Genomic DNA, 24392 nt, shown 5'->3' with positions numbered 1-24392 from the left:
TCTGGAGGAAGAACTGATTGACGGAGAATCCTCTGAAGGCAGGAGGCAAAACCCACAACCATGGGTACTCAGACTAAGCATGCAGTATGATGTCCTTATACCATGAAAGTTTCCATGATACAATGGTTGGTTCTGGCTTTTTTTTTTTTTTTTTAGCTAACAATTCTGTGATATATTAAACAATTCTGTGTAATAAGTGCTATTGTAACTTTTGTTTCACTTCCCTAACTGCAATTTAAGAGCTTCACCTTATTGTCATTATTTTAACTCGTATACATTTCAATTGCATTTATTTATTTAGAAAAAAAAGTAACAAACACCTACAAGCTATCAAGTCAGTGTTCTTTCTAAGTGGTTATAAGTTGCATCTATTTTGAAGAATTCACTGTGAACACGCTATTGCCTGTGCTTACTTTCTGGAGTATTAACAAGGTTTCATTGTTTGAATCATTCAGGTTACTTGGGGGTATAAATGTAGCCAGTCCTGTGGCTGATGAGCATTCTCTTATAAAGCTGTATGTAAATCAGCTTCACAACAATTCACGGTCAGTATGAGAGCACTAACCCACTAACTGCCGTAGTTCTGTAGCTCATGCACTAAATCATTAGCAATTCTGCTCAATTACTAAAGATAGTCTTTAAGGAAGGGCTCTGGCGGGCTGGAGGATTTCTTATGGCTCTAATTATTCTTTTGATTAGACTTCCTGCTGGCTGTGGGCTTTGCCAACTTTCCTTGCTTTCGCACAGCACTAATCTTTCATTTCACCTTTTCACACAGGATTAATATTGTGCATCTGGGGGAAGTTGGACACATTGTTTTTGAAAGCCAAAAAATGCACCTCCATGTTTGCATCTTCAGTGCATGACTTCCCGGGTGTATTCCTGACAGAGGCATGAAAGAGGCTCGCAGAAGAGTTTGGAAACGATTCCAAGTCCCACAGCCAGCCTGCCCTCCCTTGTCCACAGCTCTTGCTGCTGAGAGTTAGCGGTCAGCAGTTTGTGCTGCTTGCCTGTAACCCTCCCTGAACCACTTTGCTTTGCTTTTCAAAATGGCCAAAGAGAGGCAGGTGTGTATCCACTCCTGAAGTTAGTGAAAACCTTCCATTTCCTCAGGGAGCTTCAGAGGAGGACCAGTGCTTCTAGCTGATGCTCTTCTCCCAACATTCTCTCTCATTGTAGTGACCTGTAGGGAGAGCCAAATTCATGTTATGTAAAAGTACCCAACTGGATAAGAACAATTTCCCAAGTTTTTACTGTGGAGTGTAACGGCCTTTCTTTTTTTCTTCTTTGATTAGTGCATGGGATTAGCTATAATTCAATGAGAAAGTACTGAGACAAAGGTACTTTTTTCCTAAATGCCAACTTCTTCAATCTGTATTAGACTAATAACAGTATCTTCGTTCGTTCTTGTAGGTTTTACTGTTATTATTGCCCTGGGAGAATCAGGCCTCATTAGTGGAAGCTCATCCTCTCATACATCAGAGAAACAGACTTTGACAGCCTTGTTTGCAGTTCTGCTGATTTCATATTAAATGCTCAGTGATTCATGTTATAATAAAAATTGTACAAACCTAGGGTAGAATTTCTAGCTGAACATAATCAAGGGTAAATCCGCTGTCTGTTTTCACTGCAGACAACTTATGGTTACTTTAATGTGTGTTGCAGTCTAGTTTAGTGGTTTTAGATAGCTTTGAAGAAAGTTTTTATGTAATTGGATAGTTTATGCAAAAGAGAGTTGGCACAAACTTTCATTTGTAGCATTCCTGTGGTATTTGTTTCAGATAGCTGCATTCACATAAGAGCATTGCCATTCACCGCCAGTCTTTCTCTGTAGCAGGAAATGCTGCATACAGCACCCAGTCACTCTGCTGCTAGAAATGATTATGGTAGCATAAATGCAGCAAACCATGCTCTTCATTTCTGAATTCTTGGATGGACAAGGGAAAAGGACTGGGAAGAAGAATCTTATTAAAGAGAAGATCTTTGATAACTAGCAAGTATAATGATAAATTGTGGGAACAGCTGAAAGGAGACTAAACATGAGATGTTATTTGCAGATTAATTGAGCTTTGGGTGGATACACAATTATTCCAAAGCACAAAGGAAGTCAGATTTATGCTTTCCTTGAGATGCTTCTTAGTTTCTTCAGTCCACTTCTCCATCACAGTCTGCTTGCTCTGTTTGAGCCATGATGTCCATGAGTGAGTGTTAATGAGAAGTTTGGCGTAACAATTGCCTTCCTTTTAAATTTACACCGTGTGCAAATTGGTATCAACAGTACAGCATGCTCAGCTGAGTCCTTTACCCCTGTCTGTACAGCTTAAGAACTTTAAAGCACTTATCTTAGTAAAGAAGGAACAAAAAATCACCGATCTTCTCCCAAATACCAAATGATAGACGTTTGTTGTAATGACAGCTAATAAGTGACTAACACTGCAAGAGCTGGTTTGTTTTTACCCTGGCTAATATTTTTATTTTTTCTTAATCTCACACTTATTTTTGTGATCTCTGATTAACTAGAGGGCAGCAGAACACTGCTGCAGAGTAGCCATTGCCCTTAGAAATTCAGTGAGCTGAATGTTTCAAGCCAAAACAGGTAGATTGAGCATTGTAGAAACTTCTGTCTAGTCAAGAAGTATAACTCTATCCCTAGCTGAATTGACAATGTCTTCCCTATTTGGATTCTTTTGTTCCCCAGCTGCGGTCTATCACTAGCATAGTAATGGATACAACCTCTTTCAGTCTTCTTTAAACTATTGAATTACAGAGTTTGAGGTAGGATAAGGTGACACAGAATGGCTTTTCTTGCATGTTTTTCAGCGCCCCCTGACAGCTGATACATTTAGTTCTTCTGAAGATATAATCAACTGGAATAAATGAAGTGATGCAGTACGTTCCAGTAAAGTTGAAATTAGTAATTCTGTGGTAGACAGAAAGAATATACTGTGATATCAAATGCCCATAGCCAATGAGAAATTGAGTGTTATTTAATACTGAGTCAGTGTGGATGGTGCCTTCTTTGAATTCCAGGTGGATGTGGAGCACTGAGAGATGTTTGCACAGTATCTCTGGAGCATACTGGTTGCCTTTGTTGACCACATTTCTATGTCTGAAGAGCGTTGTAAACTTCAACTGTCAGATGCCTTTGCATGTCGTTTTCAGGAAAAGATGAGAATCCTTCTTGGATTTTTTGGCCAGTGTTCTGCCTGCTAAAAGCAGGCTAAATGTCTGGCTGTTTCAGTGATCGGGTAGGCTCTAAAGAGAGTATAACTTTTTCACAAATCTCCTTAGGTGTACATCTTTATAAACATCTGCCCAGAGATGAAGGCCTTATCTCTTAGTTTGGGTAGGAAAACATTCTTCAGCAGCTCATTGCAACAGGAATGTATCTTAGAAAAATGTACTCTAGGTTGTTGGATCCAGACAAATTCACTGTGGTAAAAATAATCTTTGTGTTATTAGCTGTATTTTGGGGAAATTATGGGGCATGTAGGAGGCTGTGGGAGACAAGGAAGGGCAAATGTAATCTCTTCCAAAGAAGGAAACAACTGAAGGTGGAAATGGACAAAAAGTCAAAGAGTTGTGCAAGTAGAAGCCTAACCTTGGTATCCAGCAATACTGAAATTATGAAAGAATTAGTAAGTTCCTGAAGGATAATAAACTGATGAGAAATAGCCAGCATAGATTTGTCAAGAAGAAATTATGTCAAACCAAATTGATGTATTTCGTTGAAGGATAACTGGTCTAGTGGGTAAAAAAGAAGCAGCAGATATGATACAGCTTGACCTTAAAAAGACTTTTGACATAGTCTCTGTATGACACAAAAGTACCCAAAGGAAATAAGAACGTAGGGAAATTAGTATAAAGTCAGCGCACAAGCGGTTGAAAATTTGTAATTAGATTTACAGAAGTTTGCTATCATTCTAGGAGGATGTATGAGCTGGGATTCTTAAAGTTCTATCTTCAGTCAGACACTGTGCACTATTTCTTGTAATGACCTACCTGGAGCAGTATTGTGAGTGTATGCAATTTGTAGATGGTACAAAGGTTGAAACAGTTACGGAGAGGAGTGCTCAGAGAGCAATTTCTAAATTAAAAAAGCAGCTCAATTGCAGTGGTAGTAATTGATGTCCAAATGATTTGAAATCAGTTAGAGGAAACTCAGTAATTGTAAGTGCTATAGCAAGGAAGCAAATAATCAAATAAAACATGGAGCATAGTTGAATGGACAGAAATATTTTGACAGAGGATCTACAGTTGCAGTGAACCACAAACTAATTGGGGTCAGCAATATGATTGTTAGAATGCATCTCACTAGGACTAGGACTGAAAAGTCATTACCCAGAGGTGGTGGCAGGTTGCACCCTACGTAGGGCATGGTACTGGAACAAACGTGTTACTGAGCATGTCAGAGTTCAGCGGAGATGCACAAGTATCAAAAAAGCTTAGAAAATACAGCTCCTAAGAAAGGATTGGATGCTCATACTTTCAGGATAACAAGGTGAGGCCATTTGTCATGTTTGTTCATCGGTTCCTCCACCCTAATTAAGTTGCTGCTGAAGCATAGGACAGTTTATGCATGATAGAGGGGACATCACAATGTGCTGTTAGAAAGCAAAGCTTGAAATCTTCCCTGCCGATTATGGCAACAAATTTATCTTTAACACATTCTGTATCTCCTTAAGGCATTTTCCTTTTGTAACTGGGAATAAAACACTGAAAAAATGTATCCTTCTAGACAAAATGGAGCATACTTTCCTGCGTGCACATTACTTCTGTAGAAGCACAGCACACATAAACAGCATGCTGATGGACATAGAAACTAGAAGCAAGTTGTTTTGTTGTTTTTTGTTTGCTTGTTCTGTGTTATATTGCATTTCACTGAGCTCTCTTTCAGATTTAGTATAAAACAATAGGGCTTGGAGTCCTGCGACACCTTTTAGTGCCATGTTTTTCAAAACTCCATGAATAACCTTGGTCTCCCATAGCAGTGGGAGAAGGACAACATTTCGTCTTCGAGAATTCCTTATTTATCCCAGCGTTAAAGTTTTGCTCTTCAGTCCATCAGAGCATCATGTATCATATTTATGCAAAATGATCTGCCTATACACACACACACATCTGGAAGCACAGGTGCATACATGCTAACACACAGGTCTTCTGATCAAAGATACTTACAGTAATGGTAGCCAAACCCCAAAATAGATTTTAAAAGCAAAAAAGTAAAATATATTTCTATTTAGCTGCCTACAGCCAGAAGTGCCGTAAAAAGAAAAACTAATATTGAAATTTCTCTACTTTTGGCCAGTCTTATTGGCCTTGATAATAGAAGTGGTAGTAGTATGTAAATAATGCCAATAATAGGAATTTGCTTATTAGCCTGGTGAAGGAAGGAACTAACTTATAAAGTTATTAACATGGATATTTTTGTATTGGAAAAGATGCAGTTACTGCAATCCATTGAATACAGTAATTAAGAAAAAAAGTGGCATTTTGCAATTGGGCAGTTGAGCTTTGATGAATATTATGTAATATGTATATTTTTTAATCAACAGAAAAACAATACTTCTGAAAACAGAATTGTTGTGTCCCATTACTACATATAAATAAGCAGATTTCCATAGGTTATTGAATCTGCCTCATGGCAGGCATGGAGAAAAACAATTTAGCTGTTATGGGGAAGTTTTACCAACTTGGAGGCTGCATTTCAGTATTTACATCATACTCTACCTGCAAACTGAGAGAAGTATGTTTTGTTTCTCTTTTCTATAGTGAAGGCTTTATAGTTTTGCTTTTCAAGAACAGGAGGGAAAGCTAATTCTTGACTTCACATTTCTGAAGTTTTCTAATATTTCTTTAAAGCTCTGTGTTTGTTGTTTTTTTCTTTCATTCAGTCTAGGCTTCTTGAATGAGTTCCTCCAGATTGTTCTGTAATAAATGGTAGGCTTCAGTGATTACCTTCTTCTTAGTTCTCCTGTCTTATTAACTAGCTCTCCCTCCAAGAACACTGAAGTAGAGCAGAGCAAACTGCTGGCTAGGGCTGCTCCAGCTTTCTTGAAAGGCAAAGGGTAAGTTAAAGAGAGAGTATGTTCGTAGCTTGCACTAACACAGCTAAAACAAAAACTTCTTCTTACTTCCCCCTGTTTTTAATATATTCTGTAAATATATTTCCTGATAAGATGCTAGCAACCAATTAACCCTGTGAGCTCTATAGGGCATGCTTAAGTGTATTTGTGTGCACCTGAGCGCGAGGTCTTGATCAGACATTTCCAAGCAAATCCAGCTTGTGATTTCAGTATGTTAATAATCTGTGTAACAGAGATATATTTGATGTATTTAAACTCTACAGAATATAATGAAACAAATAGAGCTGACCTTGCAATCTGCTTTATTTTAAAATAAATGATTCTGCATAGCCCCAGTCCCTGGCCTGATGTGGCATTTCACCAATTTCCATGGCTGGCTCTGTACCTGAGTTGGGTTCTACCATCCTAAGCCATTAAATATTTAATATGTAACTTACAGCAATAACAAAATAATTTCTGCACTTGGTATCTTTTTTCTAAGAGCTCTTAATTTTTCGTTCCTACATTCTCATTTCGCAATCTCATTTGCTCCTGCTTTCTCTGTTTATTTCCCTCTGTCTGTCCGGACTGCACCCTCTCTCCCCGACCCCGTTCCAGGTTACAGTACAGCCTCGATGTTGCAGACAGGCTGGCCGATGAACATGTGCTCATTGGGTTGTATGTCAACATGCTGCAGAGCAACCCCGCACGGTTAGTGCAGGTTTGGCACTTTGGGGTGATCCAGGAAAGGGACGCTGGTCGGCCACTTGCTCTCCTCGTGGCTACCCATGAAGCAGCTTTTTATGAGCACTAACCTGAAGGGAACGTGTATGCTTGTGGGGTATGTCCTCCCGGAGCTGCTGAAGATATTGCTGGTAGCAAGGTATTGCAAATAAGTACTTGAATAAAAAGTGACTTCACAAATTGGTTTGGAATGCTACACTCCAGTCAGTGAGGAACTTGACAATGGTAACGTGTTCACACAATTACTTGAATTTGTATTTCCAAGACAATAATTTTTAAGATGATACATAATTCGTAGCTTCAGCTTACCTTGATAATAAAAATGGCAGTAGTATGTAAATAATGCCAATAATTGGAATTTGCTTATTAGCCTGGTGAAGGAATTAATCTCAATTTTTACTTATGCCAGGTGTTTTTACATTTACCTGATTTCTGCTTTGTTTATGTGTATCTTGTATATATATACACACACCTTATATTTCATTCAGATTCAGGTATGAAAGGTTTTTAAATGGGTGCCTTGAATGTAGTTCATTATTTCTGAGGGAGGGACTATGGAGCACAGGGCTCCATGCTATTTCTAAAGTCATGTGCTGTCCTAATGCTGGTGGCTAATGGCCTCACAGCTGTTCCTACTGCTACTGCAGAGGTTTTCCCAGGTTAGAAACTCCCTGTATACTGTTATACGTAGAGAAGGCAATAAACAGCTTCTTTAGAGAGGGTGAATGCAGTGGTTCTCTGCAACCTTAGAAAATTGATTTCTGTGTGTAGCTCCTGTTGAAAATGGTAACTTGCCATGTAGCTGTGCCCTGTGGAGCAGAGAATCTGCATTTGTTGTTCTGGATCTGCTTCTTTACTCTGTATCCCACTAGAATTTGCCAGAGGGGAGAAAAAAAAAAAAAAAGCTGCATTTTAGAGAAGAAAATGAAAACCACTTCCTCAAAACAAAAACATTTTGAAAGGGGATCAGCAGCACTTTCAGAAAGCAAGCCTGTTTAATAATATTTACAGAGCGGCCGTGAAAACAAGCTGCTGGGGCATTCAGAGCGGTCTTTGCCCACTTATGATTGAAGAGAACAGGAGGAGATTACCATTAGGTCTAGTTTGACAGAGGAAGGAGGAAATGTTGCCCTGCCTTCCATGAGTGACTTACTCAGTAAGGTGATTCAGGAGGTCCACATAGACTGGACCTGGTTTAGAGTCATTTTTGGTGGTGTGCTACTGATGCCATGCCTGTGATTGATTTAGCTTCTGAGAGGATCACCAGTGAGATCCCATTTGAGCGTCCAGCCTCATCTTTACCTTCTTCAACTTCTAAATTTTATCCAGTACTTCAGTACTTCCAGTACTTCAACCTGTTCCTTCAAGCATGTGGACCCACCTCACCAAGTCACAGTACATATTTGTATCCAAATATGCACATAAAATTTATGTACCATAGCATCCTTAAAACGTCATGTTTTTAAAAGAATGAATGGACAGTGACTGGTAGTGGCATTAATTACTGGAATAACTGATGCAAAGTATAGTACATACAATCTCATTACCAACTTTAAATCACTGCAGTCACAACATCCTCAACTAGGAACAATCTCAATCATTTATATGAGATACCAATTAGATTTTGACAGAAACATAACCGAGAGGAGCAGCAGTCTCTGTCATGCATCAAACCATGCTGCATTGTCAATTTCTGCTCAGCTGCAGTGAGACTGATAATAGTGGATGGTTACATTTTGGTTAAGATGGGAAGAACAAACAAAATGTCACCAGGAGAGGAAGGTGAGTTCTCTGCATCGTCCGGGGCAGCATCTTCAGGAAACTGGAAATTCCATCTGTCCTGGTCCCGACATGACTTGATGCATCTTGCTCAAAACCCATGCAGCTGTGTTAGGATGGTGTTGAGTTCAAGATCATTGATACTGCAGCTCAACATGTGGTCACTTGAGTGAAGCACACAGCTAACTGTAATCAGGTAGCTCTGCAGCTAGCCAGCTCAGCCTTTGAGTCTTCCTGCAACATACTGTGTATGCAAACCTCTATCTGCCACAGCATGCTTTCAGGTGCTGCTGGCATCTGTCATTGAAAAGAGGAATGATTGGAGGTCGACCTCCACCTTAAAGACAAATACAAATACACTTCGTGAGCACAGTACATAAAAGTGTTATTGACAGCTATAAGTTGTGTTTCAGAACAGAACAGGTTAGATTTTTAGATGATGACTCTGGCTAATTTATAGTAGCTAACGATCAGCTAATGATCCAGTATAGTCCAGTTAGTGTTTTTGTCTGTTTAAGCATAGCTAGTATTCGTATTTGGTTTTTTGAATTATTTTTCAGTGCTTATCTTTGTCTTCCATCTGCAGTTACTTGACACTGAAACGAGAGAAGTACAAGCTTCCTTTCCATCTCTCATAGGCTAATAAGCTACTTCAGGTTTTATTTAGATCCAGTACTGCAGGGCAAATTAAGAAGCAAGATAAAGACTATTTCATTATTTATAGTAACTGTATGGGTAAAAATAGCACCCCTTACCCAGATGCTTTGCTTATTTTATTCTTAAAGTGTGTTTTAGAGTGTAAAACCAATAGATGATATTTAATTGTGTTCGTTTTTAATGTCTGATTCTGAAAGAAAAGCCTTTAGCTGCGCCTCTTTGTTCTCGTAAGTTAGAGTTTCTACCTAGTTTTGCATATCAATTTCACATATTCCAGTCTTTCCTTTTAGTTGCAGAATAAGATAAGATACATTATGAGGAGGAGGGTATTTTTGTTCTGTAGAGAGCTGGCTTATGGTTTTTATGTTATGCTGTATAGGAATGTAGTGAGTCATATTTCTGTACTATAATAGTGCCATGTTATTCCATGTTATTTTAGAAGATGTTTATTACAGAAGTGTGCAGATGAGCTAACTAGCTAGGAAGGGTAGGCTCACTTTGAGCTAGCTGGGAGGAAAGTAAAGCGTATCTCTGGATCAGCTCAGCTTCACAGGCTTTCAGAATACTGGAGCTGGGTTTCTGCTTTAAGTCTTCCCATGAAAGAAGAAAAAAATCAGAGACGCTCTGATGACAGAGGAAATGTATAGGCACTGGGCTCCCTCGAGTGGAATTGATTTCTGCATACCTTATTGATACTGACATTTCTGTGGTGAAATATGGGTGATTCTAAAGTAAATCTGAGATGATACATCTCAGCTTTAAATGCTTGTAGACCAGAACAGTTTTGAAAGTCTCACAGGTAACAAGCATCAAAGTGCATTGATAGGTTGCAATTAGAACATTGTTCTTGTTGCACTAATACTTAGAAACCTAACATTGCTTTTGTCAGCATTTTTCATAGTATATTATTCATTTATTAACTAAGTGAAAGTTTGCATTTTATAGAACAAGAGCACACCGTGCAGGCCCTGCCGATTCCAATACTGCAAAACTTTCATGAGAGAATGGCAATTCAAAGACTTTTCAAACCATTGATGGCATATTTTTAAGAATACCAGGGATCGCTGGATCCGTAACACCCAGTGCACAGTGTCTGCTGTTGAACAGGCTAATTGAGCACATCTGAAGCATAGGAAATAGCCAAGGAGCTTGGGTGTCTCTCCTCATCCACAGGCTATCATTCCTATGCCTGGAGTTTTGAGATCTTTTCTCGTGGATATCCTTCAGCCTGTAAAGTATCAAACAGAAGAACAAAAGCCTGAACAAAAAGTCCTATTGTAAAGGGAATAGTATTGGTTATTTGTCAGACCAATTACTGCTGATAATTATCAAATCTTTAGAGAAATGGTCACTAATGAAGAAGCAGTGTTGAAACAACTGTGTAACTTTTTTTGCACAAGACTCATCAGCAGACTGTTTTTATGTGATGAGTCTCCTTTGAAAGGATGCCTGTAAGATTCTCTTGAGGATCCCACATTCTACACACATATTCGTAACATTTTAAAGCTTGTGTGTTTTCAGTGTATCATATTCTGTGAAATTGCTGAAATAAAAACAGAAGTGGATTATGGCAAATCTGAAATCTAAGACATAAAAGTATTGGCAGGCTAATGCTGCTGTACAGACCTCTGTGCTTAATGATCACATAGAATAGGTATATTTCGGAATTAAATATCTCTCAGACATTGAAATTTAATTTACAAAGAGTTGATGCCACTGATTTCTGGCATTCATAGGCCAAATTTGATGCACTGCTGCATCAATTTGATGACATCAGCCTACACATAACTGTATATCAAAGACATAAATAGGGAGTAAAAATCAAAAAGCAGCAGAGCCTTGATTCTTTCAGTGAAGTCATTGTTTTAGGAGTTAGCTCACATCCCAGAGCTGTGCTGCATATTGTGTTGTGCCAGCAAGTGGAACCATAATCTATTATTTTTCCAGGATGGATAATATAGTTGCACATTGCTGTAAAAAAGAGAATTGATGCTCAATGCTTGCTATTTTCACAGCCATCTGTTAGAATGTTATGTTTTAGTCATTAAGGAAAAATTAAAAATGAATTTTATTGTCATGAAATTAATCCTTATTACCTGGTTTGCACGATCGTTTGTGTCTGTAAGAGTTTCTTCTCCTTTTCTTTCTCTGGATGACATACTGGTACAGTAGGCACGAGTATGTAAGAAGAGCACTATTCATGGATTTAGAAAGATCAAAAAAACACCTTTGGCTTGAGTCTTTTCAGAAAGTAACTCCGTCGTATGTTGTCATCCTGCAAGAATCTGAGTAAGAGCAGAGTTAAGCTACATATGCAATAAAATAAGTTGGATAACTGAAACAAAAAAAAAGCACAAGCTTAGGTTGCACAGACCCTCTCATGCCTGACTTCTCATAGCTTTAGTGTTTTTCTGTACTTCATGTTTTTGGCCTCACAGGTTATTGTCAGAATGAGAGAAAGATGTTTATCTCTTTTCCCTTACCTCAGCAAGTCATAACAAATCCACATGACTCCCAGCTTTAGTTTAATGATCAATGAATGTCAACAGTTACTCATCTTTCCAACATAACTTCTAGATCCCAGTGGACTTAATCAAGCCAACCAAAAGATGCACACTATATTTCTTTGAGGTACCTGGGGATATGAACTCACTGAGAATTTTTGGGGGAAATATTTCTGTTTTCTTTTATATCTGCTGATTCTTCAGAAGCAGAACTTCTTGCTCAGAAATTATTTTCATCTGGCAGGCTTTTCAGGTTCAAGGTAAAATTTCTAGCAGAATAACAGGATAGGATGCCCATGCCCTTGTTTTGTGCACTCCTTTGAGATGTGAAACTCATTCTCCAGCAACAAGCTGTATGTCATAATTGGTACATGGGTAGAGAGGCACGTGCCTGTCTCCCTTCAGCCAAAACATCACACAGTTTCCAAGGCATCAGAAGAGAGGGCAGGCTTGCCTCTATCCAGGATCATCTGCAGGGCTGTCATGTTCCACACGGCAAAACATTCTTCTTACCTTCTCTTAGCAGCTTCATCTTCACTTCTCTGGTATATAGTGGGCATAATGCAATATAGAATAGTTTTGGTGGTTCTCTGCAAACTTCTAAAATGTTTAGAAGAAGTAAACGTTTTCACTGTATTAAGTTTTTCATGCTCTTCTAACTTAGTAATAATCTCCATTTAAAATAAGGACAGCTGGCAAAGGATTAACCTGTGAGGAGTATTTGCCTTTGATATTGTTAGAAAACGAATTGTAATTAGGTGCAATATTTTAAAGGAATGCAGTGTATTTGCTGGAAGTTCTTGCACTTTCTTAGCAATTTTTATAGCAGTTCTGTATGTGACCAAAGCAGACTGTTACAGTTGGTGCTACTGAACTCCTGCATCCTGGCAGCATGAGTTGGGTCCATGATAAAGCCAGTCCAAGGCTAGGATCAGTGGGGCACATTTATGTGGTTTTCTGAAAGCTTACTCCTAAATATCAAGAAAACAAAAATAAAAGAAAAAGCCTGATTATAAATTCCTAGATCAGTGGTTCTAAAGCTGATTTCTGTGAGAGCTTGGTAAGTGCCCTGCAAAGCTGCCCCTACGAATTTACTCTCCCACATTTCTCCTCGGCTCAATTAACATCTGCTGTTGTAAACATGTTGTCGATGTTTTGTTTCTAAGTTCTGTGATGGGGGAGTGTGAGTGGACAAAGTGGCAGAGCAGCTGCCGTGCGTACTGTGCGCTAACGTGTCTGCCCTCCTCCTCTCCCACCCTGAGCAGCGTGCTCGACAGCGCAAGTCGCCTGGATGAAGAGCACAAGCTGATCGCCAGGTATGCAGCAAGGCTGGCAGCAGAAACTTCTTCATCAGTAAGTGTTTTAATTAAAGGGAGGTGCTTTCCTTCTGTCGTGTTCCAGGGGCTTGGCAAGATCGGGGAAATTATGTCTGACAAGCTCCATGGTTAATGGGTTGTATTTCACTATCCTTCTCATCAGATGTTGTTATATTTTATGAGTAACATTTTATTTAAGTCAAAGAATTCACATATTAATGCATATAATCTATATACTAATGTAATGGTACTTAAATAAGTACATCAAAGGGAATCTGACACTTTAAACTCAGGCAAAACTGGAAAATATTGTCTGGACAAGCTTTGGCTAAAGGTTAATGATTTACTGCATTTGAAAAATGAGTGATGAATCCATTTTACTCTTTAGTTCAAATATCACTACCACCAGGGCCTTAAGTGCTCAGGATTTTAAAGAGTGATCTCCAGCAGGATGGCCATAATGACCCACTGCATTAGCCCCGGCTCTCATTTTCATTTCAGAGCAGTGATTATTCTGCTCTGTGTATCTTGAGACAGAAGGTAGTGACAGGCTGAAACCTCACTAACTCTGTTAGAGAGGGAAGTGGGAGCCTAATCGAGGTATATAAAATCTTAAATGGCATAAGTAAGGTCAGCCTAGTTACTTTTTTTCCATCTCAGCACATTTGGTAGAACAAGGAATCATAAATGATAGTTAAGTGAAAGGCAGCCGGTCCAGGATGTCAGGAAGCATACTTTCACACCGAGATTTACACTGTGGGGTCAATTGGAAGGGTGAAGCCAGGCAGTGCTCTCGATGTGAGGCCACCTCATGCAGCCATCATTGGTTGGTGCAATTTCTCTCTCGAGGAGTGGGTTCAAGGGTTGTGGTCGACCAGCCATCCCACAGCAGTTCCTTTCCATGGTGTGACACACAGCACTCAGCTCTCAGGCAGCCTGCAGTTGACTATTATTGAAGGACTATTATTGAAGTAATTTATCATGGGGACAAAATTCCCTACTGGTAAGGTCTCTGAGTAGGAACTGGTAGAAATCAGGTGTACATAACATGTTCCTTGATAGAAGGGAGAGGAACTGAGGAAACAGTACTTAAGTAGCTTTTAAATAGAGCTGGTCTGAGTAAAATCAATGTATTTCTCTTTGTCAGCCAAGTGCCCATTTCTTTGTGCTCTTTGAAGAGACGAGACAAAAGAAAAAATGAAGGTTTCCATGTACAAAAATCTTTCAGCAGAGCACAAGAGTAGAACCAAGTTAGGAGCAGGGTAGGAATGTATAAAGCTTTGCTGGTGGCCATTCTGCTTTTTAAGAAAACATATGTACTCATAACACTGGGCACTGAGGAAAGTGACCCTGGCTCCCTCAATATCAGACACCCACCAGCCTGTCTTTATGCGCTGCCTTCCCTGGTTGTTGCAGTGTCAGTTTGAAAATGCACCCACAACAGAAAAGATAGCACAGAGCCCACTGACCACTGGGTTGTCTTCATCCTTTTTGAGGGCCCGTTCCTGCAGGAGGGATGTCTGGCATCACACAGAGCTGGTCCAGGCCTCACAGGGTTTGGACAGTGAGAAACGCTCAGATCGCAGCAGCAGCTCAGCAGAGGAACCTTCATGGTCTGATTCTTTCACCCTCGTGTTAGACATAGAATCATAGAATGGTCTGGGTTGGAAAAGACAACCATGATCATCTAGTTTCAATCCCCCTGCTATGTGCAGGTTCGCCATTGACCAGACCAGGCTGCCCAGAGCCACATAAATGGATGTCTGATCAAAATTATAAAACTTTGTATGTCTGTGTGAATTCTTGCCTTGCACTGTCATTGATGCAGTGCTGAAATACTGGTGTGTGTACGAACAAACAAACCAGTAGTTGACATCTGCTGAAAAATACAAGAAAATAACATAGTCCAATAAAACTGAAGTGAATAATGCTTAGGTTAGTAAGAAGTAATTCAATTCCCACTTCATTTTATTGGGGAAAAAAGGGCTTTTTATTTCTGCAGGATTGGAGGGTGAGCTTTCAGAAGTATCAAGGAGCATATGGGAAAACTTGGCCGAGTGGGCAGTGCAGCCAGACTGAAACCTGGATGCAAAAGCCTTCAAACTGAGAGTAAAACCCAACTTTCAAGGGAAGGAAGCACTGCTGAAGTGGAAGCATATCCTCTTCTTTTTGGAGAGAGAAGCTGGTTTTTTGTCAGTGCCTTTCTCTTGTCTTTAGTGTCTGTACTGCAGCAGCTGCCTGCTGCAGCGCCATTCCCTCAGCTTTTAGATGGTGGAGCTGAGAAAGCTCCCAAAGGAAGGGTGAAAAGACAGGATGGTAAACACTCCATTATTTACTGTAGCACCTGCACTGCTCGCTAGCAGTGGAGCCATGCTGGTATGAAGCAAAACATGTATGCTCTCTGTATGTGGACATGCATGGTACTGTGTGTTCTGTGAGCAGTTCTCTGTGCTGAGCTCGTGGGTGCCCGCTGGCCATCCCTTGCTCAGCAGCTCTCCTTTTTACAGCAGCAGCAGGCACAGCAGAGAGGGGCGGCAGACATCTCCTTCACCATCGATGCAAACAAGCAGCAGAGGCAGCTGATTGCAGAGCTTGAGAATAAAAACCGGTAAGGATCCACAGCGTACCTGGTTTTGCTCAGCCCCATGTGTTGTGTGTTATTTTCTACCACCACTTCTGTGCTTTGTACTTAAACACACTTATGTGCCTTCCCCAGCAAAAAGCAGAGGGCACAAAAAGGTCCACAGAACATGACAAAGGCTTTAAGATCCCCAGCCACCCTCTTCTTTAATGAATGTCCTGTCAAATGACATGATACAATCATTGATACTTTATTTTTCACAGCTGCTGTTTGTTCAGGTCTTAAAAAAAAGCCCAGTTCTGTTTCAAAACCACATTAATTTTTATTTGGATCCTCTGTAGAGCTATAACACAAAACGATAAAAGGATTAGTCCTCCTGGTAACGATATGCTCCCCTGCTTTTATTTGTGAAGAAGATGGTTAAAGCTCCCCAGAACACAATTTGCCTGAGAAAGGCCTGCAGAAAGGTTAGCAGCAGGTGAGGGCACTGATGAAATGAGACACTGGGTTCAGATGTGAGTGAGATTGAGGGATAGTGCCCAGGAGAAATGGGCTAGCCACCTCCAACAGGAGTGACACCCATGTGCTGTCAGCAGAGTGTCTGGCCCTAAGTATCAGACTGCCCGATGTCGTGAGATGTATGACAGCAGAGCTCTGCTTTTACTGCTGGACTGTAAAACAGGACAGCCCAAACCAGATGGTTTCCTATTGCAAGCCCTGCATGGCCTTCTGTCATGGTATAATGAGCCACCAGCTCCAGTCTTGATTTGTCTTTCATAGTTGGAGTCCGCCTCCTGACCGTCTGGTACCCAACACGTTGTGCAGGAGAGAAAAAAATCACAAAGGTTTCAACCTTCAGCTGTGAAGCTTTGTGTTCGATCTCTGACAGCATTCCAGGGATGTCATGCCAGCCATAACAAGTCTTGTTAATGTGCTTCTCCATGAATCAGTGACCATTCTTGGATCTGTGCTTACTCTACAGTATATATACGTATATACTCAAGATGGGCAGATATTATTTTATTATTTGTTAAGTTGATATGGTACTAGAAATATTCCTGGGGAAGAAATAGAAAGGAGCAGTTTAATTAAGCATACAGTTATTTTGTGTCTGCTTCTGGCATTGGGGATCTTGAAGAAATGCTTCCCTTTTATTACAAAGTGCTGAATTTATTTTTTTTTTAAATATCCAGAGCTGCTTCTGTTGGCTGGAGCCCAGTCACTAAATCCACATTGGTTAAAAGCTGTGTACAGTCACATTTCTTCTCCCCCAGCTGTGTGTAATGAGCTGGTTTTGCAGAAAATGACTGACTTGTGGTCTTCTGCTTTTTCCCTTTCCCAAGAGAAATCCTGCAGGAGATCCAGAGGCTGCGACTTGAGCATGAGCAGGCATCTCAGCCCACACCAGAGAAGGCACAACAAAATCCTACCCTCCTGGCAGAGCTGCGGCTCCTCAGGTAAGTGCACAGCAGTAAAACCTCCAGCAGCTCCTCAGACAGAATTGTAGCAATTGAGGAAGAAGTATGAGATAAACCTGGCTTATGCTTTTGGGACCTTTTTTATATAAATATAACACTGTATTTTTTCTCCTATTTCAGTGCAGGCTGTGGTCCTAAAAGTAATTAAGTTTATGCTTTAAGCAGCATGCATGAAGAATCTCACATATTACTCATCTACATTAAATTAAGCCTGTGCATTAGTGTTTGCAGAGTTAGGCCCTTAGGTCATTTGGAATAAGTCCCCAAAGCCTTGTCCAAGTGTCATTAATCATATGGGGAAAAATGTTCTTCTGTCAGAGCAAATGCTTCCACAAAGACTTCTCATCTGTGCTAAAGTAAATATAGAGTTACATGAAAATACAGCCAGAGTTAGACATTAATTTTTGGAAAATTCCCCATGCTTTGAACTCAAAGGAAAGGTCAGTTCTCTTCATTGTGCATGACCAGGCTGCAGAGTTGTGCGCCATGCCATGTGAGGGCGGGGAGGAATAACGACATCTGCCGCAGCTGAGGACCTAGAGAATCATTTCTCACATTATCCCACTAAGCTAAAAACGTTGATACGGATGTGTCTGCTTGTTAATTAGGGTATTCTACACAAGTATGCTAATTGCCATATATGTCAAGTTGAAGAAGAACAATTGGTACAGATCTGTAGGCTCCCTGTATGTCCCAGAGTTCCTGTAGTGAGAATCAGGCTGGGAACTATTCAAAACACTTAATCTATTTAGAGAATAGAGTGTAAATCATTTCTTTCTAGTGAAACAATGCTAGATTAAGTTTTATTCCCCTCGCCCAAACAGCAGTTCTCTCATGAGAAGACTAAAGAAAATTTTTGGCCATGTAGCTCTTCCTCCTTGCACTAGAAATACTTCTGGTCCCTAATTCATAACTGAAGGAAATTACTGTAGAAAATTATGCTAAATTCTTTCTTTACAAATACTGTACAGTTTGTATTGCTACATTTTCCACACTAAAATATTTTTCTGTTTCACAAATACTTACATTTGCTTTCCAATCTGGAAACAAACAGCTTCTTGATTTCTGAGTGATTTTAGTATGTAATTACTCCTAGATATCCACAGGCAAAAGATAATTTTGTGAGAGTTTAAGGTATAAAACTGAGCACAGTGAAAATTGATACTCTGCACAAAAACATGCTAATGATGTAGCTCCTTCTGTGTATCAAGCTGAACCTCTATTTTAAACAGTTTTAGGAGGTCAGCTTTCTTCTATGTAGTTAATAAATAAAATTATTCTTTAAAAAAAAAAAACAAAACGATTGTGCAATGTTAGCAGATTGACTACTTAATTTTACATCTTTTCAATTTTGCCACACTTAATAAAACCTTAATAACCTTATTTAAATTTCCTGACGTGGGATGTCCCTAGGGCAGTGGTGCTGAGTTCCTTGACTACAGTATCTTTTCTGATTGAATATGCAGTGTCAGAAGCAGTAAGTAACTTTAAATCTGTGCATCTGTACACTGTGTTGTACCCTGCTTAGATCCTCTCTCTACACAGATTAAATCTAAAAACAAACAAACAAACAAAAAAACAACCAAAAACAACCAAACCCACAGAGGTATGTGCCTAGGATGTGCCACTTTGGATTACGTGGATATCTTACTTTTAATGGCAGTTTCTTGAACTCAGTAGCTTTTGTACAAATCATAGCATTTCCAGCCATTACATTCTTGGAAAAGAAGGTCCAACACAGGTAATTAGTCCTCCAGAAGAGGAAATACAACCTAGCAGAGTTGTTATCTTGTTGTCTTAATATACAGGTGAGAGATAGCACACATGCTAACCTGTAGAAATGAATGATATTTATATCAGTATCTGCTCACATATCTTAAATAGAAGTCTCAAATCAGAATTTCATGCCTCCTTAAATATGGGGAACATATTTAGTTTGTTGATTTTGTTCTTCCTTAATAGAACAGAATAGAATTGGACTAGACTAGTTCAGTTGGAAGGGACTCACGAAGATCGTCCAGTCCTACTCAACCACTTTAGGGCTAACCAAAAGCTCAAGCATATTAACAAGGGCATTATCCAAACACCTCTACAACACTGACATGCACTGGGCATCCGCCACCTCTAGGAAGTCTGTTCCAGTGTTTGATCACCCTCACAGTAAATAAATGTTTCCCAGTGCCCAGTGTGACCCTCTCCTGGAGCAGCTCTGCCATTCCCATCCTGCCATCAGTTCCCAAAGAGCAGAGCCCAGCACCTCTCTGCTTTCCCTCCTCAGGGAGCTGCAGAGAGTGGTGAGGTCTCTTCTAGGGCTCCTCTTCTCCAGACTGGGCAACCCATTGCTTTCAGCCTCTCCTTACAGGACATGCCTTAGAAGTCTGCTACCAGCTTTGTTGTTCTCTGGACACTTTTAAGTAACTTAACAGCCATTTTGTAGCCCTGGACACACAGTACTCTAGGTGAGGCCTTTAGGATAAAGTCATGTTTTACAGGTAGTACAAAGATAACAACATAGTGTTTTTATTTGATTTGCATGATAATGTATAAGATATACCCAAGATATACCTTTTTCAACAGTAACAGTTTTGGTTACATCCTGGCTTCCAGCAGGCAGCAATTCCATACTGTATTCATTTGGGGACCTCTCATACAATGCTGTGTCAGTGAAGCATGTGGTGCTGTACATCCCTGCGATGCACTGGAGCTATGCAGGATCAAAACTATTGCTGACTGTGGGGCACAGACTGGCTGCCACACATTAGGTGGCCCAGTGTTCACAGTGCCACAGGACTAGCACTGGACTTAGAGCCCAAACAGCTATTTTCAAGCAATTATAGTTCTGCTGTGTGATAGTCTTATGCTTGCTTCTGAAAAGGTAGGAACAAAGGCAGTTCACTGTGGTTTTCTGGCTGAATTTCTCAACTCTTATAGTACACAACACGTATCTTGCCCTGTGCAGTGCCCCTGCTGTAATTTCCTGCCCTTCAGGGCATGGCTTTAATTTCTCCTGACAGTTAGCGAGGTTATTGACTAGAGAGATTCACAGATAGAAAAATGAAATCACTGCCAGGCATTCCCACAAGGGAAAATGTACACAATCTTGAACCCCATTTGCTCTTTGGAGAAGGATCTGTGTCGATATCTGTCTTTTTCCTAATCTCTGTACTCAGCCTCACGAACATTCTCAGTATGAGGGAACTCCATAGCCTACACATAACCCTGCTTTCTAGGCACTGAACGTGGTTAAAAGCTGCTGAGGGCTAAGGTCTGATTGTATCTGCTTGTTTCTCAGACAGCGGAAGGACGAGCTGGAACAGAGGATGTCTGCTCTCCAGGAGAGCCGAAGAGAGCTTATGGTTCAGTTAGAAGGCCTCATGAAACTGCTGAAGGTAAGGAACTGCACTTGATACTAACACTTGATACTGCCCTTTCCTTTGACAGAGAGGAGAGACGAGTGCAGGATTCTGCAGAACTTGGCAATTTTCATGATAGAATTTGGCAACTTGGCTCTTTGACCTTCCCTTTCTTTCCTTTTTTTTTGCTTTTTTTTTTTCTTTTATCTTCAAATTCAAGGCTTTTAAATGATGACCAGATAATGGTGTTCCTGCAATAACAGATCATCGTTGTCATCTACTGCTAAATGGATGAAACAGTAGAGATAGGCTCCATACTATGGACTAAATAACACAGTCATTTGAATAACAGTATAGCACAATGCTATACAGTCCTGTTTTGCTCATTTGCAGAAGGATTTGACAGCATTTCTGGACTTCAGTCTATCAGTCTCTGAAAGTGCTTCCCAAGTAACACTTGATCATCTTCATAAATGTAGAAACAAGCCTGTGTTAACGAGGTGAAACATACCTCAAGAAAGGATCTCACTTAAAAGCTGAGGTATCAAAATATCAAAACATATGCACTTTTAAGAGAGGCTAGAGTAAGGTTGAAAGTGCATCTTTCTTTGAGTCTAGCTCCATTTTTCTGCTGTGCCTCAGCACAAACAATGCCGGAAATTCATGTTGAAAGGAAGAATTCTAAATGGCGTGAGAGTGTTTTCTTTTTTGCTATGCCAGATTTAATGAGCACGTGGAAAATTCAGTGCAGCTTGGGTCAAATGTGGCTCTGATAAAAGCAGAGAGAATTTCAAGGAAATCCATTAAGCAGCATGTATTTGCATTAAATGATGTTGGACCCCTTGAGTTATTTGCATCTCTTCTCACATGGTCTTCTGCAGCCACAGTGCATTGGTGACATGTGAGCACGGAGGCCAACCGAACACCCAGCAGATTTTTGAAAGTCCAGGATTAGATGAGATACTTTTCCCTCCATCCGTGAAATGCTTCGCAGCTGCAACTAGTGGTCAGGTCAGCCTGCTGTCATTGCACTGCCTGAACAAAAGGAACATAGAGCAGGAGGTTGCAGTAGCTTTCTGCACACTTTACACTGTTCTGTGTTTCAGACTGCTTAGAGATCAGACCATCACCTGGCCACTTTCTCAGCAGCTGTGGCTTTAGCTTAACTTTGTACTCCACATTTTTTCTTCTATTCCTCACTTATGTGCTGGTTAATCTAATGTGCTGATCCTCTTTTTCTTTAGGAAGAAGAATTGAAACAGGCAGTAAGTTGCCTACTTATTGGAGACCTCACTAACTCCTGAATGTGATTGTGTTCTTGTGATTTATTTTACTGATTTATTTTACTTCCTCTGCTTGAAATGTGTGCGTATTCTTTTGACCAAAATTAATATCTTGCATTTCTTTCACACATTATTTTCAAGTATGTTGGAGCGATTTTCATAATCAAACCCCTTAGAATGTGAGTCATGACTACAAGGAGTCTTGATCTTTTTCTCACTCTTCTAAATAAGGACATTTATTATATAAAAAAACAGGATGTGAAAGCGACCTTGCACATGAATTAAAGAACACTTCCACCACAGAAAATGTTTTGAAAATGTAATGATAACTTTGGGACTATCAGAAAAATGTAACTGATTTTACATTAGAACAATGAATTTGAAATTCATTCAAAACTAATTGAATTCATTTGAAATTCAGTTGAAAACTAATTGTTTTCTGTAAGCTAAGTTTGAAGGGGCAGTTTTAAACTTTAGATGATTTCATTGGTTTGGAGCTTTTTAGTATTGAAAAATATTTGGAAATAGTCTTGGAAAAATATTAGGCTAAAAAACACCCTTTTCAGACAGCAGTCTGATTTATAAGTCCAATAAAGAAGTGTTGCATTTTGACAAAGCACATTTCCTCCAGGTTTCATCAGCAGAAATACAGTTAAAAGTCTGAAGTTTTCTGTCTGTGATACAACATGCTGAGTTCATAGGCAGTACTTATCATATAGCTAGTGTTTTGCGTTTTGGCTAATTTTTATGAAGCATCAATCTGTGGCACCCAAAAATAAAATCTGACCAAATACTGATCTTTAAAGCCCCCCCATCCCAAGCCATCCTATGAAATATGACCTCTGTTTAAGAGCCATCAATATAGTTCTGCGTAACAGTGTTAAAAGGATCTTCCATTCACAAAAGAGAGGCTCCCAACATGAAGAGTTTCCCTATCATATAGAATGTTCACTGGACAGTGTAAGTGGAAGCTCATTTTTGGGCTATTGCAGGATATGAGTTTTTCTTCACGGAGTAATAGCCATGCTGAATACGAGGTGATGGTGCTCAGGAATTACTCTGAGTTTCCATGCAATTATACTCATTACACTGTGCCATTTCATGATCTGTTGAGAGAAACAAGATTAAATTAATTTCTGGATGAATTCAATTGGGATGAGCCATCTGGCAAATCATCTAACACTTATGAACTTTCTATTTCTCTGCTGCCCCTCCTTGAGAAAGGATAATGAGTTCTTCATGTCTGTGTAGCTTCTTCACCACCTGATGAGGCTGCAGGACACTTTCACATCTGTGATCACTGCTAGCCCCGGCAGAGGGAGCAGTGCACCAAAGATCCTGCTTTCACTGTGCCTTTTCTCCTAAGCATGCGTAGTGCGTAATGATGGGAAACCTTCCCCTGTCTAGTAAGGGTTAGCTTCAAATCCTTACTCCATTAACTAGAGGTGGTGAATTAATTAAAACACAGATTTTCCTAAAAGGCACCAAAACAGTGACAACTGCAGCCAATTACAGCATAAAACCTGAAGTCATCTACAATTTGGTGGTCGCTGTCCTAGCTTCTTTTTCAGCATGCCCTAGACCTCAGCTGGTATGGCTGGCTACCTCGGGAGCAATTAGGTGCTACATTTCTGTGTCAAATTAGCGCTGCTGATGGTCTCTGCAGGTTTCAGGAGCTCCAGCCCATGAAAACCACATTTTGCCTGATAGCCACTAAGTAGGAATAACACTTCCATCCCACAAATTTGGGCTGAGCTGAAACTAAGTAGAATAAGCGTTTATTTCTCTTTCATCAGGCATTCCCTAACACCCACCTATTTCAGCATTGTCTTCATTACTTCTGTATGATGTTGCCCAAATAATGTAAAAATTGAAAAGTTTTTAGCTAGACAGTGAGATCCAAAAGCTTCATTCCTTTATGTTTCACAAACACTTTGTTCAGAAACTGAAAGCTTCAGATAAGAAAATACTATTTTACATAAACACAAGGTGTCAGCCATAGCTGTAAAGCAAATGCAATGCTAAGCACTGGTGTGCAGCTTTTACATTTCCTTGTGGGAAAATTCCAGTGAAGAAGTACTGGCAGGCATCTGTTATTTTTAGTAAATAAAATGCCTATTATGAAGTTCATTCCTTAAATGTGACTTGGTTATAGGAAACAAATCTCATCCCTTTTTTCTCATATTCTCTGAAAGTTCCACTGTTGGTGTTTCCCAGAACTATGACCATGGGGAGCTGAGGAAAAAGAGCAAGCAAAGGAGGGAACTGGGAACAAGGAATTCTTTAGCAGATCTGTTTGATAGAGGAGTTGAGACATGAAAGATGTAGTTCCCAGGTGCCTTGCCTGTCGTGCAGGGTGTGTGACCTCCAAGAACCTTGAAGCATCTCAAGGGTGCTTTTTACTCAGCTCCTTCTGGACCAGAGATCAGTATTGCTACTTCTATGGGGACGGCTGATTGCAGAAACAGGAGAGCATCTGGCCATTATGTATTTGACTTCTCTTTCATCTATCATTTAAATGTTCTAAAACCGATCATTAGAGAAATTTTATATATTAAATCCTTTATTCTTCCATCAGTAATGTGCTTATTCCTCATAAGCCTTGATGTCTCTCTGGTGATAATGTCTCTTA

General features: G+C 39.9%; 1 protein-coding gene across 30 annotated transcripts in view; it reads left to right on the top strand.

Moving 5' to 3' along the window:
- DTNA (dystrobrevin alpha) overlaps nucleotides 1-24392 on the top strand; it is a 210664-nt gene that overhangs the window by 167123 nt on the left and 19149 nt on the right. For 10 of the 30 annotated variants that reach the window (XM_048939440.1, XM_048939458.1, XM_048939434.1 and 7 more), the window contains 8 exons: nucleotides 456-545; nucleotides 5991-6068; nucleotides 6684-6776; nucleotides 13012-13102; nucleotides 15573-15673; nucleotides 16990-17103; nucleotides 20417-20513; nucleotides 21722-21742. In XM_048939440.1, the coding sequence (XP_048795397.1) occupies nucleotides 456-545; nucleotides 5991-6068; nucleotides 6684-6776; nucleotides 13012-13102; nucleotides 15573-15673; nucleotides 16990-17103; nucleotides 20417-20513; nucleotides 21722-21742 (685 nt within the window). The other 20 variants (XM_048939430.1, XM_048939429.1, XM_048939460.1 and 17 more) reach the window with 20 other exon arrangements.

Source organism: Lagopus muta, chromosome 3, assembly GCF_023343835.1.
Source record: "Lagopus muta isolate bLagMut1 chromosome 3, bLagMut1 primary, whole genome shotgun sequence".
NCBI lineage: Eukaryota > Metazoa > Chordata > Aves > Galliformes > Phasianidae > Lagopus > Lagopus muta.
Note: the sequence above shows the minus strand (reverse complement) of the source record. Positions and strands in the feature narration are given on the sequence as shown.